The sequence below is a fragment of the Urocitellus parryii genome, chromosome 2, assembly GCF_045843805.1.
Source record: "Urocitellus parryii isolate mUroPar1 chromosome 2, mUroPar1.hap1, whole genome shotgun sequence".
Classification (NCBI taxonomy): domain Eukaryota; kingdom Metazoa; phylum Chordata; class Mammalia; order Rodentia; family Sciuridae; genus Urocitellus; species Urocitellus parryii.
Window position 1 is genome coordinate 46,144,434 of NC_135532.1, and position 14,901 is coordinate 46,159,334.

Sequence of the window (14,901 nt, forward strand, 5' to 3'; positions counted from 1 at the left end):
AGGAAGGAAGGAAATGATTTGTAGCATGTGCCTGCTACATACATACATTCTCACACTTAGTTTTCACAGCAGTCATAATAATGTAGATGATATTATTTCTGTTTTATAGATGAGAAGACTGAGGTTCCAACGGTAAATGATATAACCTTGATAATTTAAGTAGAACATGCATGTATCAGGTAGTTGAGCCAGGGTTTGTGACTTCAAAACTATGCAGTTTACGTTCTTTCAGTGCCTCCAGTGACCATGGGTAAGTTATATAACTCCTTTGAACTTAAGGTTTTTCATTCAGATCATAAGGAGATTGTCTGGATTCTGGTGCAAGTTAAATGAGAAAAAATCATGGAAAATGCCTACCCTGTAAATTTTCAAACATGTTAGTTGTTATTAGCAGTATGTTTTTCTAGAAATATTTCTGTAAACATAATATCTATTTAGGCTCTGTGGGTGATCTCCACTCTGGATGGTTTGTCTGTCCTCTTGATCATCATGTCTTTTCCTTATTTTCCTGACTTTCTTCCTTTGTATTATTGAGTGGGGCTTGGAGATCTGACTCAGCTTTTCTTGGTTCCTTCATGTATGAGGGACTTTTGTTTCCAAGACTGGTATTCATGTTGCAAGCTTTCCCTGGATCTGGATTTTACTTTGCTTCCTTCCTTGACTGTGTGATTTTGAAAGTGTTTTCAAATTCAGTTCTCTTAACAGGCAAGGCTTAGGTGTCTTGGCCTGGCAGCTCTTGCGGTTGTAATCTGTTTCATTTGTGCTGTAATTTTTGATCTCTCCCTTTCTTAGGATCATACTAAAGCAGAGTTGGATGCTTGGAAGATTGTCCGAGTTAGTGAAAATTTCCGAGTGATTGCCTTGGGCTTGCCAGTGCCCAGATATTCTGGGAATCCATTAGATCCCCCTCTTCGTTCTCGATTTCAAGCCAGAGATATTTATTTTCTACCCTTCAAGGTAATTATGACCAAGATTGATTAAGTCTTTAAAATAGATTTTTGTCCACAACAAGAAATTCAATTCCTCTTCAGTAGTTAATGGACAGGAAAAAAGATACGGAATAAGGAAAAATCTCTGGGAAGTAGGATGAAAAATTTTTGTGGCATTATTTGTTTGAAAGTTTTTAACAAGATTTATATAAAATGAAATGTAACAAGAAATTATTTTTTCCTATGAATTTCTTGGTGTCTGCCTAATTAAAAGGTTTGTTTGTATCTATAAACTTTTCCATTTAATCTGTTCTAGTTTTTATTAATTTGATATATTTCTATGTCATTTTAGGATCAACTTAATGTATTATATTCAGTTGGAGCCAATGTTTCAGCAGAGAAGTAAGTGTACTTTTATAAATACTGGTCACTTAACATTGAATTTGTTTTGCCTATTCATTGATTGATATATTCATTCCATGACTATTCTTTTAAGAATTTTTTTAGTATTGCAAGGTTTGGTATATGCTGGTGATAAAATCAATAAAATAGATCATTGATGGTAAGAAGCAGAATTAAGATCTAGTAGAACTGAAAGAGATTCAAGTAGCTTAGTTTAACCCAGTGTAGTTACATGCCACAATTTCAAATTACTGGGGCTATTTGTGGTTGAGACTTTGTGAAGGCTTCACAAAAACATTGATGTTTGAAGTGAGTCCTAAAGAATGTGTAGACTTTTGCCAGATAGAGAATGGAATGAAGGAATTACAAAGGACTTTTCTAAAAGCATGAGATATGAGAGTTTATGCTTTGTTCTTAAGGCTATAAAAATCTGCTGTCTAGAGTTTAGATTTGAGATTGAGAGGAGATAAAGCTGGCAGGGTAGATTTAGATCAGGTTGTGAAAACCTCACCTATCTTGATGGGTTTAGGAAATTCATGTGTCTAGCTAATCAGCTTCTGAGTTTTAAATGGAACATTGGGATATGGGAGTCACTGTTCTTCAAGAATTAACAGTAGGGATCATTTTAGATTAATTAAATTGGCCCAGCTATTCGCTATTTAACATACTTATACTTATTTTAAAACTATTAGAATAAAATTTAATATGATTTTTTCCCCCAGAGTTTCTCAGCTTTTGTCTTTTGCAACAACTGTCTGTTCCCAAGAATCTTTTGCTCTTGGACTTCCAGATTTTCCTTTAGATAGTTTACCAGCTGCAGTTCAAATCCTGGTATGTATAAACCAAATTAATGACTGGTGAACCCAAATATAGCAAAGCAAATTTAAAAGTAATCCTTGGGAATTAATCACTTTGGGTTTTCTTATCATATTGTTCTGTAAAAGGCCTAAGGTTGATTTGTTGTGCAGTATAGTAAACTATACAGAGCCCAAGTTCTAAAGAACTCCTAGCTTTGGAGAAGGAGGAGGTAGACATGAGATGTAAGTAAATATAAAGGTGGAAGGGAAGGCTTCAGCCGTATCAAAGAAGAGGTGTACTGCAGTGAGTTAGGCCTCAAAGTTGCCCCACCTGGGGCAGTAGAGCTGGGCTTTCTTATTCTAGCACCCATTAGTCATTGGTTAATAGTTGTCCCAGGGGATGCACATTTCAAGTCATTACCGTCTCTCCCAGCTTGTGAGCAAAGCTGGTTCCAGGAGCTGAAGGGCAGTCTTCTTAAAAAGACCTCAGGGCTGGTGTTATGGCTCAGTGGTGGAGTGCTTGCCTAGCATGTATGAGGCACTGGGTTCACTTCTCAGCACACATATAAATAAATTAATAAAATATAGGTCTATTGACAAATTTAGAAATATTTTAAAAAGTAAGATCTACAACAGCTGGCTGTGGGAAGGGAGACCTGAGAGGAACAAAGAAAGGATATAAAGAGACCTGAGGGGATAGGGTGGACAACAGCTGTTGTCCACTACACTTTAAAAAAGTGCATGGCAGTTAAAGGCCTTGTAGGCAGAGGACGCATTCATAGGTGTTCAGTCACAAAAGAACCTGGAAGGAGAGTGAGAATAAGTTGTATCCCTAGAGAAAGTGTGTATGGTGAGAGAGATGTTTGAACTTGATTTTGAAATATTTCATGGGGAGTGAAGTTGCCTGGAGTTTATGATGAAGAAATGGCCTGTAAGACATTTTGAAGTAGGTAGAACATTAGGTGATCAGATTTAGGTTACAGGAAAACACCTCCCTTGGTGTTGGCATCAAGGAGGTTGGGGAGAACCTGGATGCCAAAGATATTCAAAGGCTTGTTATAACATTTAGTGAGACCCTGCCAAGGAGGTCCATCTGAAGTAGTAGCAATACTGCTTTCTTTAGTCAAGGAACTCATTTTTAAATGTTAATTGTTTTTTTGAATTATTTCTATTTAGACAAGAAGGGTAGTTTTTACATTGCTCTACATATCCAGAAAGGCATTTCTTCTGTTTATCCAATTTTGCACTTTTTTTTTTGTTTTTGCTCAGAACTTTGTGCTTTGAAGAGTGTCATATCTCAACAAGCCGTAAAATAGTCAAACATTCATAATCCCTTCACCTAGAAGCACCAATTACTAACATATTGCCACATTTGCTTGACCCCTCTTCCCCCCCTGAACCATTTGGAAATAAATCGTAGTATTCTATTAAATATTTATGACTTCTAAGAATTAGAGCATTTTTCTGCATAATGAGAATACTGTTACCACACTTTACCATATTAACATTAATTCTGTAATATCATCTAATAGATAATCCATATTGAAATTTTTGTGTTGGTCCCTATCAGTAGACTCTTTATTGTGTAAACAGAATTGAAAATGCAATTTGGTTTGGGGTGAAGGATTTGAGGAAAATGAACACTTTCTTTACTTTGCACTTATAGCTATGAAGCTAAGTTAATGTAGATCAGATGAACTCAGATTATGAATAAAGGAGGAACATGTGCTTTGGGATGAGTAAAGTATGCAAATGTGAATAGTTTCAGATGTAAAAGTTTACATATGAAAATTTACAGTATGTGACTACATACTGTAGTCACATGTAATGGATAATTGAAGATTCAGGTCTAGACCTCAAGGAAGAGCATGATTAGACATAGAAACACAGGAGCCATTGACACATAGATGAAAGGTAGGAGTGAGTTCACTTAGAAATGAATAGGAACAGGAAGAGGAGAGGAAAGAATATTTTATTTTTTACACTTCTGGAAAATTATTGGTTATTTTTATAGGGCAATTTTAATGGCACATATACATGTAAGATACATGTTCTGTGGTTATTTTAGATGTTGCTTATTCCTATGTATTTGTGCTCCTAAATAGGATTCCTTTCCTATGATGTCAATTAAACACGCAATCCAGTGGCTTTATCCATACACTATTTTATTAGGACATGAAGGGAAGATGGCTGTTGAAGGTGTTTTAAAAGTGAGTATCTGTTTCCCTTTCTTTCCTTTCCCTTACATTTCAATTTTCCCTTCTTTTGCCTTCCCTTTCCTTTATATCTTCCCATTTCTCTTTTTCCATCTCTCCTAGTTTTCTCTAGTCTCCTTTCATCTTTTTTCACCATCCCTTGTCTTCCTTTCTAGTCACGAAGGCATTAGATGCCAGCAACAGTAATGAGGAAAGAAGCACAGAGGGACTGGTGTGGAGAGATTGAGAAAATAAATAGATCGAGCACATGAGTGACTATGATAAGGATATTGAGATAATGAGAGCTGTTGGAGAAGGGATTTATAAACAAGGAAAGGGGTAATGAGGTATTGAATGAGGTATTGAATTGAAATTGGAGATATGATTTATGTTTTTGATACATATGAACAAATAGATAATATAGTATTACATTATAGTATTTTATACTACATATAGTATTATATATAGTATATATAATATTATACACACACACACCACATATTTATAATATATATAGCTCTCTTAAAACAGCCAAAAAATTGTATGATCATGCCATATGCCTAGACACTGATTACTAAAAGAAATCAAAACTCCTTGGAAATAGGGTTTTCTCAAGAATTGAGCCATAAAACATATAAGATGAACATTGAATTTCTTAATGTTCCAGAGAGTAAGGAAATGTTTAACAAATAATATTGACATTTCAAAATGACAGAGGAGTCAGCTTGAAAATTTGACCATTAAAAATAAATAATGATAAAAATTAATAGAACTTGTTTCATAAAATGGGAATCCACAGATCTCTATGATATGAATAAATTATAAAAATAGGGAAGAGAAAGAAAAATCTTTTAATGTGAAATGCTTACTGATAAATAAGGAATAATATAACTAGAAAAATCACCATTTGGATTCATCAGAATGGTGGTTGTTTTAGGAAGGTGTCACCAAGGGATTTAAAGCTGGCAGATAGATCTTCGGATATGAATACAATTTCTGAATCTCTCTCTACTGTGTACAAAATACTCAATTGCCTAATATATATATATATATATATATATATATATATATATATATATATATATATATATATATATATATATATATATATATAAATTTTGTATTGGGGATTGAACCCAGGGTGCCACATCCCCAGCCCTTTTTTATTTTTGAGACAGAGTCTTGTAAGTTGCTTAGGGCCTTGCTAAGTTGAGGCTGGCTTTGAATTTGTGATCCTCTTGCCTTAGCCTCCCAGGCCACTAGGATTATGGATGTGTGCCACTGTGTTTGGCAGAAAGTAGTATTTTTACAGTAAACATGAGCTTGACCAGCTGGAACAAATTGACATGATGTATCTCCCGAATGATGGGCTTTGAAAGCATCATTCTTGGGGAGTTCCTACTAAGAATTGAGGATGTAAGTATGGCCTAGTCCTAGGTTGAAGGCCATCTTACAGAATGAAGACCTATGTTCTTTAAAACTGTTCAGACAGTGTTCCATGTTGAAAGAGACTGAAGAGCCATGAGCTAAATATTCCTGCACTGGATCTTGAACCATATAGGAACAAATGACATTGTTGGTGCACTTTGTAAGAAAGATCTGTGCATTGGATAGTATTTTATTAAATTAATTTCCTGTTCTGGAAGTTTATGTGGTGATTAGATTGGCTAGAGTTCTTGTTCCAGGAAGTATGAACCAGAATGTTTAAGGGTGTGTGACATCATATCTGCTGCTTGTTCTCTAATAATCAGAAAAAAAATCAATACTTATGTGTGTTTTAAATTTTTGTTCCTTCTAATACAGTCTGGTTAAGGTACAGATTTCTAAGGAGTAGATAGAATGTTAACACTAAGCTGTAGTGGCTATGTATACAGGACCTTAATTTTCTGGGCTATAATTTGACGCTCTTGAGCACTTGGGATGTTTGTTTCTCCTTTATTCTCAAACCCACATGTAGTCTTTGGAAGTATTGAAGCACTCTGTGTTCATCTAGTAATAGAAATGAGAAAGCAGGAGAGTGGCATAGGAGATTCTAGTTGTTTCAGTAAGATTTTTTTTTTCAATAGATCAGCTAGACACAGAACCTAAGAAATAATGTTTTCATTGATTAATTATGTTTAATAGTAATAACAATAAAATCATAGAAAGCTATTTCTCATAGATAATGAGAAATACAATTATGAATGGAACCTAAAGAAAAGCATAAGGAAGCAAGGAGTTAATAATGGTCAATAAAGAGGCAAAGGAATGTAGAAGAAAGCAAGAGAATAGAAGTGGTGAAATAGTAGTCACTGATGAAAGAGAAAAAAAGAGGTCTACTCTGTGGGGTGTGTGTGTGTGTGTGTGTGTGTGTGTGTGTGTGTGTATGTTTGAGAGAGGAAGAGAGGGAAAAAAGGAGAAGGAGAAGGCGAGGATATTAAAAACCATTAGAAAATGGGGAAAGTCATACGTTCAGGAAACTACCATTTTCTGACTATGTAGTTCACTTTTAGGTTTATTTTAGGTACTGAAAATAAAAAGAGAACTGGAACTTATCTTTGGTTCAGTCAACATCTGAGCTAAATTGGCATTGGTCACTGAAGCAGAACATCTAGTATTCAAGATCAAAGGCTTCCTCAATTCCAGATGAGCTTCCCTAGTGCCCTCAGCACTATACCTGTGCCTTGGGAACAAGGAGGCATACTCAGGGAAGAAGAGAGTCTCAGAGGAAGTACTGATAAAATGAAGCAATGCGATTTACTCTGTGACACACCTGAGAAAGATGTTCAGTATCTAGATAGATCCATTATGAACAAAGGTCTGTATCTTTACAAAGAAACCACTTTGATGTGTTTCTGGTCTCTAATTTTTAAAAGTACTTGTATAAATTATATAAAGTTGTAGAAAATACTTTTTAAAAAATACCTTTATTTTATTTTAATGTGGTGCCAGCGATTGAACCCAGTGCCTCAAGCATGCTAGGCAAGCACTCTACCACTGAGCCACAACACTAGCTCTGGAAAATATGTTTAATGAGTTGCATTTTCTGAAGAAAATAGTATCATTTTGTTTGCCCTTAATTTTAACCTCTTAAGGGGAACATGATGATGAAAGGTTTATATTACAAACAAATAATTTTTAATTTGATTGTAGAGAATTTAAAAAATGGAAAAAGATACTGGCATTAATCAGATAAAAGTGTAACTGTCTTTTCTCACCTTAATTACCTGAAGTGCTAGTTAATGCACAGATTTCTCTTGTCTGAAACTAATGAAGAATTTTCTTTTGGTAAGATTATTATACACTGATATATACATAAATATACACATAAGGTGTAAAATATCTTTCCTTAAGAGTGGATTGTACCCTGAATGGTGGTACATGCCTTAATCCCTGCTACTCAGGATGCTAACACAGGAGGACTTGAAGTTCAAGGCCAGTGTGGGCAATTTAGCAAGACACTATCTCAAAATCAAAAGGGCTGGGACTATAGGTCAATGGTAAAGCACTCCTGGGTTCAATCTCCAGTTGGTGTGTGTGTGTGTGTGTGTGTGTGTGTGTGTATGCATGCACACACGTGTGCAGGGAGTGGAACCGTCTATTCATTGGTATAGTTTTTTGTTATCTGTTCTGGAGCACTCTGTGTGGCCTGCTTCTTATTTAAATTTTTACATTGTTTTCCCAAAGCGTTATTTTAAGCCAATATTCACAGATGAATGAAATATTATCTATCTTCAAACAATTTTGATAAGAATGGTGAAAATTAAAGTACTTTGTTGAATTTGGAAAAATGTTTAATTAAGGAATAGAAATGTGTATTATAATGGAACTAGTCAATAACTTTTTCTTCATAAGGGATAATTATTTTCTCTCTCAGATTGCTATAGAAATGAATGAATAGTTGTCTTTGAGTTACATATCCCCCTGAATTTTAGTGTATTCACTTAATTGTGTTGCATTTTTAACAAATGAAATTTTTAACAAATGAAAATGTAGTCAGCTAAAAATCATAGCACCTTTCTTTTTTTGAACTAGCTATAAAAATGACTAGAATAATTTTTATTCCCCAGATGGTGCTTATTATGTGATATTCATATTCTAAAAACATTTTTATAGTTATGAAATTACTTCTAGCTTTTAGTTAAAGATGCCTTGAAGATTCATTATGAATCTACCACACTTTGAGAGTTGGCATCCTTTATCACAGTTTAGTAACAAATATATCCAGGCTTTTCTCAATATGTCTCAGCTTTCAGTTCTACGTAAGTAGAACTCCATCATAATAAGTGTTAAATTAGTATATTCCCTAGGTGATTTAGAAAGGATATGCTGCTGCTTGTTCATTGATAATATAATCTGAATGATAGTTTTGCAAGGGAAACTTGGAAGGGTCTTGAATTTAATATTTTCACTCAGTTCAACCAACATTAGTTGAACATTCATTATTTGACAAATGATTATATGTCTGTAGAAATCTAGAGATATAGAAATGGATGCTATTTGATCCCTGCTCCTGAGGAACTTACCATAGTGATGAATAGCTCTGGTCAAACATGAAGTAGCCCAGTGAAAATAGGAATTAAATGGATGTGAGAAATATCTTAGATGCAGTAATGTCTTAGATGTTACTAACTGATAAAATGTGGGTTGGGTTGAGAGACTGTGAGAAAACATGAGAAATCAAGAATGTCCATGGATACTAACTTGGACAAACGAGTAGTTACAGCTGCCATTAGTTAATATGAGAACTTGCAAGGAAGAAGCACAATTGGGGTGTAGGCTAAATAATTCTGTATGGTATGATCTTTTTTGAATTTGAGATTTCCAGGGAGGTTTATCCAGCAGACATGAAATACAGATCTGGCTCTGGAACTATTTTGTTATTAAAGATAAATACTTGAGAGTTGTTAATGTGTGGGAGTTGTTTGAAAGAACTCAGGGGAGCAAGTAGAGTGAGAAGAAAAACTGGCCAAATGCTGAACCTTGGAAACACCAACATTTAAGGTATGGACAGTGGGGAAAGAACATGCAAATTAGGCTGAAGTAGAATGGTCAGAGAGAAGTAGAACAGAAAGAATATTCTGATGAAACATTAGGAGTGATGTTTTAAGAGGAAAATGTTAATAGTTTCCAGTGCTACAGAGATATCTTATTTAAACAAGACTTTTAGATTATTCACTCAAAAAAATTATTCATTCCAATCATCCTTCCACAGGAACACTTAACCAAGCACTATTATGCTGAAAATGTAGCAGTAAACAAAACAGACAAAAGTCCCTGCCTTCATAGAGGTTGATTTTTGGTTAAAAAGTCAATTAGTTAAGTAAATGATGCTATATGTCAATTGAGGAATTCATGTGTTCACCAAGAAGGTAACACTTAGATAAAGATCTGAAGGAGAGAAGTCCTATGGATGAAAGCACTTCAGAAATCACTAGAACATAAGCCCTGAGCAGGAACATACCTGGGCATTCTAGCATCAGCATAGGATAGTGTGATGGTGCAGAGTAAGTGAAGGAGAGGTAAGTAGGAGATGAAGTTAGAAGGTAGGGGAGCTCAGATCATGTAAGGTTCTGTAGGCCATCAAGGAGATTTCTGCTTTCAGTCTGAGTATGATGGAATACCATTAGGAATTTTTAAAATTTTTTTGGCAGTCTTGGGGATTGAACCCAGGGATACGTTACTACTGAGCTATATCTCCATCCCTTTTCAAAATTTTTTACTTGGAGATAAGGTCTAAGTTGCTTAGGGCCTTGCTAAGTTGCTGAGACTGGCCTTAAACTTGTGATCCTCCTGCTTCAGCCTCCCAAGTTGCTGGGATTAGAGGTGTGCACCACCTTGCCTGGACCATTAGGAGGTTTTGAGGAATGTCTTATATGACTGATCATTCAGCAGCCCTGTTTTGGTTGCTAAGTGGTGAATAGACTGTGAAGGGTAAGGGCAAAAGCAGAGAAACACCAGTTAGCAGATTGTTATAATAATTCAGTTGAGAGATTATGGTGATTTTTACCAGTTATGAGTTGGTAAGAGGTAGTTGGATTTGGGTTATATTTTCAAGGTATAGTTAACATATCTGCTGAAGGGTTGGATGTAGGGTTAAGACAGGAAGTCAAGGATAATTTCAAAGTCGTTGGATTGAGGAATGGGAATGATAAAGTTGGAGAGAGAGAAAATGGGGGGAAGGTTAAAGACCTGAATGTTGGACATGTTTAATTGGGGACACCTATTAGCTATCTGAGGGGAGATAATAAGAGGGAAGTTTGCATATGCCAGTTAGGAACTCAGGAGAGAGACTGGAAAGATAAAACAAGGAGTCATGAACATATAGATAGTTTGTAAAATCAAGACTGGATGAGAGTATTGAAAAAGTAAATATAGATAAAAACTACATCTAAACCCACTTGGAAACCTCAAATTCAAAGGATTCCACTGTATGGAGTTCTTTAGTATCCACTCCAAATGTGTATCTTCTTTCTACTTCCTCTCATTAATGGCATCACTATCTTTTCACTTTTCCAAGCTAGAACTCATAAACACTCTTGATTTCTCACTTTCTTTCACAGCCCCCCAACCTGCCCTATTTTTTTTTAAATCAGTTAATGATATCTATCAAATGATCCATTCCTGAAGTACTCTAATATGCACTGGTTAGGAAGATGAAGGAGAAGTCACAAAAGAGACCAAGAAGGAGGAATCAATGAAATAGGAAGAAAATTAATTTATTAAATTTGGCAAATATGGTATTATTGGTAGAATTATTGAGAACAGTGTTAGTAAAGTGGGGATATAAGCCAGAAATTTGTGGGCATAAGAATAAGAAAGATGAAGCAGTGATTATAAACTACTTATAAAATAAGCAATGGTGAGCAGAAGGAAGAAGTTGATGGGTTGCTGAAGGATGATGTAGAGGGATGGGGAAGAGGGTGGTAGAGGGGGGGAGACTATTAAAGCACAATGCATGCATGCATGGAATTGTTACAGTAAAATCCATTGATTTGTACAGTTAACATTACTTGATATTTATAATTAAAAAAAGGATGATGTAAGTGAAGAAATGACTGTTTCCTGGAATGGGAAAAATAAACATGTTTTTTGGATGTAGGGATGACATTTGTTGAGTACATGTAAAATATGGCTTGGGCAAGGTGAGAAAGGACATTTCCAGAGCACCATTGTACTTGATTTAAAATGATATAAGAACTTATTTTCTATCCAGAAACTGTACTGATGGGATTGCTTTAATTTGAAATTGAGAAAGACTGGTGGCTTTCCATCTACTGTCACTTAAAGCAGAAGTCCTTTTTACTGAGAAAATGGGAAAAGAAATAAATATTGATGAAATTATGGATGATTTTGAGGATTAAAGAAAAAATATTTTCATTTTATTTTTCTCATTTAACAAACCTTACATGACTACTGACTAGGGTAATTGTAGGTTGTAGAGATTTTGGAGAGAGCCAAATAGATTGAATAGTTCTCTAAAGAGACTTACATTCTAGTAAGGAGTAGAGAAGTCCAAGGCAATGTTGTAGGTGGGAGAAATATCTAGATTGCCTGCCAAAAAATGGGATAGAGGGCTTAAACTGACTTCTTAGGAGGCAAGTATTGGTTTGTATTAGTTGCTGAGGTGCTCTGGGAAAATAGCCCAGGAAAGATTGGAGCCACATATTTGTTTAGCTGCTAATCAGCATGGTCTGGATAATTTCTCTTTTGCTGCTCAATAGCCTAGAAAAATGTAGGAAGAAGGTGCAGCATAGTGGATCAGGATTGGGAATTATGAGGATGAATGCCATTGCCTTATTACTAACATCTATGTGATTTACATTTCATTCTGTATAATTATAAATCACATTATAAATAATGTAATCCCAAAGAAAGTTAGTTGGAAATGTTAGTTCTGTTTAATTGAAATTAAAGAATTCATAGGAAAAGCCCATAAAGTAGTAAAGTAAATAAATGCTGATTTTCTACATATTACTAGCATGTAGTCTAAAAGATTTTATATTCCTCTTGTACTCCTTTATTACTTTTCTGATTAATAGTTCCTCTCAATTTCTTATGTCAGCAAATGATAATTCACCTTGCAACTTGAGATCTTTTACTATTCAGGTTGAATCTAGCCTATTTCTATTCCATTAGCTTATTTAGCTTAATTATTTATAAAGATATAACCAATGTAGTAAATGATTCTTTGCATTTGCATTTATTTCAGGAATATGAGTGCTCTAACATCAATCCTGTATCAACTTATAATGACATTATTATAACTGGGGTAAAAGCATACTATTTCCTGTCATTTTATAAATTTTAAGGATGATTTTAGTATCTATCACCTGTGTACTTGGTTTAAGTAGAATGGTATTATTAGAAAGTAGAAAAAGTTCTCATTAATTTTTTTTACTTCTATTTTTATAGAATTGAAAAGTTTTGGTTCTAATTAGATGAATCTTCTAGATATCCAACATTGATACTAAAATCAAATGTAAATTTTAGGGCTGGAGATAGAGCTCAGGGGTAAACACTTGCTTAGCATGCATGGGGTGCTGGATTGGATCCCAGGTACTGCAAACAAACAAGCAAACAAAAGTAAATTCCATGACTTTTACATGATTTTCTTGTAATTTTACAGCGTTTTGAACTCCAAGATTCAGGAAGCTCTCTGCTTCCTAAAGAGATTGTTAAAGTGGAGAGAATGACTGAAAACCATGTCTCCTATGCTTGTGTGACTATTCAAATTGCAGGACAAGAGGTTACCATTAAGGTAATGAATCACAATTTCTTCATTTTAAGATGCATCTGGTTAATATGGCCTAAATTAGGCATATGACCCTCTCATAAGTCTTATTTGGCTCTGTAGCAACACATCTATGTCTCTGTATCTCCTTTCTGTATTAGGATTTATTATTTATACTATTTACTGTGTTTCCTTGATATATATTATACTATTTAAATCCCCCAATAATCTTGAATGTAAACTTTATTATCACCATCTTATAGGTTAGACAACTGAGATGTACCTTGATTAGTGGATTCATCCATGGTTATAATCTAGGAGGTGGCACTGCTGGTAATTCTAGACAAGGTCACTTTGCACTACACTCTTCTGTCTTCTTCAAATGATAATCTATGGTAGAAGCAGATGAATAAGGACTATATTGGAATGAATGGCAATAGGGACCTAGAGAGGGAAGTAATACAGGAATTCTGGAGGAGTAAGGAAAGCTTCAGAGATGAGGTGAAACTTGAGCTAAGTTTTGAAGAATGATATAGAATTTTCCCCATGGCCCAGGGATAGAAAGGTGATAGGACATTGGGAAGTTTAAACAGAATGTTCAAAGTCATGAGGTATGAGCCAATCTTCATTATTTGCTTGACTTTGGTAAGGGTTCACTAACTTCGTTGACTCCTGTACCTTTTGTTAACTTTTCATGTTAGTACCAGGATGATCTTTCTTAAATGCAAATTTGATATTGTTTCCAAACTTAAAATTATTTAGGGTTCATGTTGTATATGTCTGATCAAGTCCCAAGTCCTTAGAAGAACATGACATCCAGGATAATGATATGGAAGAGGATAAAAAATAAAAGAAGATCATAATCTTACTCATATAGAATCTAAAAAAGTTTATCTCAGAAGTTGAGAGTAGACTAGTTACTACTAGAGGTTGGAGAAAGGGGGAGAGAGGAACAGGGAGATGTTGATCAGTGAAAACTACATTACAGTTAGACAGGAGTAAGAATTTTCTGATGTGCTATTGTATAGTAGGATGACAGTAGATACTGATAATGTACTAAAAGTGAGGAGGAAGATTTTTTGAGGTTTTAATCATAAAGAAATAATAAATGTTTAAGGAGATAGATATATTTAACCTGATTTAACTAATATACAATTGATAGTTCATTGAAACATCATATAGTAATCCATGAATATGTATAATTTTTATGTTTTATGTATCAGTTAACAATAAATTTAATTTTTAAGAAAGTTCTTTAGGGAATGAAAGAGCAATCAAAGATGAAAACCAAATGAATTGAGACCACAAAGAATAAGTATAGAAATAAAAGCTAAAAAAAAAAATAAAAGGAAAAGTAGGTGGGAAGCATGGGAGGAAAGGTTTTTTTGAATAGATGCTTCTGAGGGTAAAAAAAGATAAGAGTAAAAAGAATTTGTGGACATGGGTTTTGGAAATCAGGAGGTCAGTGGTGAGTTGGAGATTTTGACATGGGCTGATTTTAAATTCCGTATTATGTCTGCAATTTGAAAAAAGGTTCATTCCCCACTAGAGATTTTTTTATGAGTTATAAAGGCAAGAAAATGACATGATTCTTATGTACATATGTGACAGCATGGGACTTTAATTTTAGAGGAATGATTAATTTGGGTGTTGGATAATAAGATCATCAGATCTCTGAATGGGAAAATAATTGCTGCTCTATACCCTTATATCAGAGAAAACATTTGGCATTTGTTTTTTTGGGATTGGCTAACTTCGCTTAGCATTATCTTCTCCAATGTCATCCATTTACCTGCAAATGCCATGATTTTATTCTCTTTTATTGCTGAGTAAAATTCCAAAATATCAATAGCTACTATAACTAA

General features: G+C 34.6%; 1 protein-coding gene across 1 annotated transcript in view; it reads left to right on the forward strand.

The window, feature by feature from the left end:
- Vwa8 (von Willebrand factor A domain containing 8) overlaps positions 1-14,901 on the forward strand; it is a 396,504-nt gene that overhangs the window by 78,019 nt on the left and 303,584 nt on the right. The window contains exons 6-10 of the mRNA XM_077795206.1: positions 793-957; positions 1,282-1,331; positions 2,054-2,162; positions 4,234-4,338; positions 12,932-13,063. Coding sequence (XP_077651332.1) covers positions 793-957; positions 1,282-1,331; positions 2,054-2,162; positions 4,234-4,338; positions 12,932-13,063 — 561 coding nt within the window. The remainder of the gene's footprint in view (positions 1-792; positions 958-1,281; positions 1,332-2,053; positions 2,163-4,233; positions 4,339-12,931; positions 13,064-14,901) is intronic.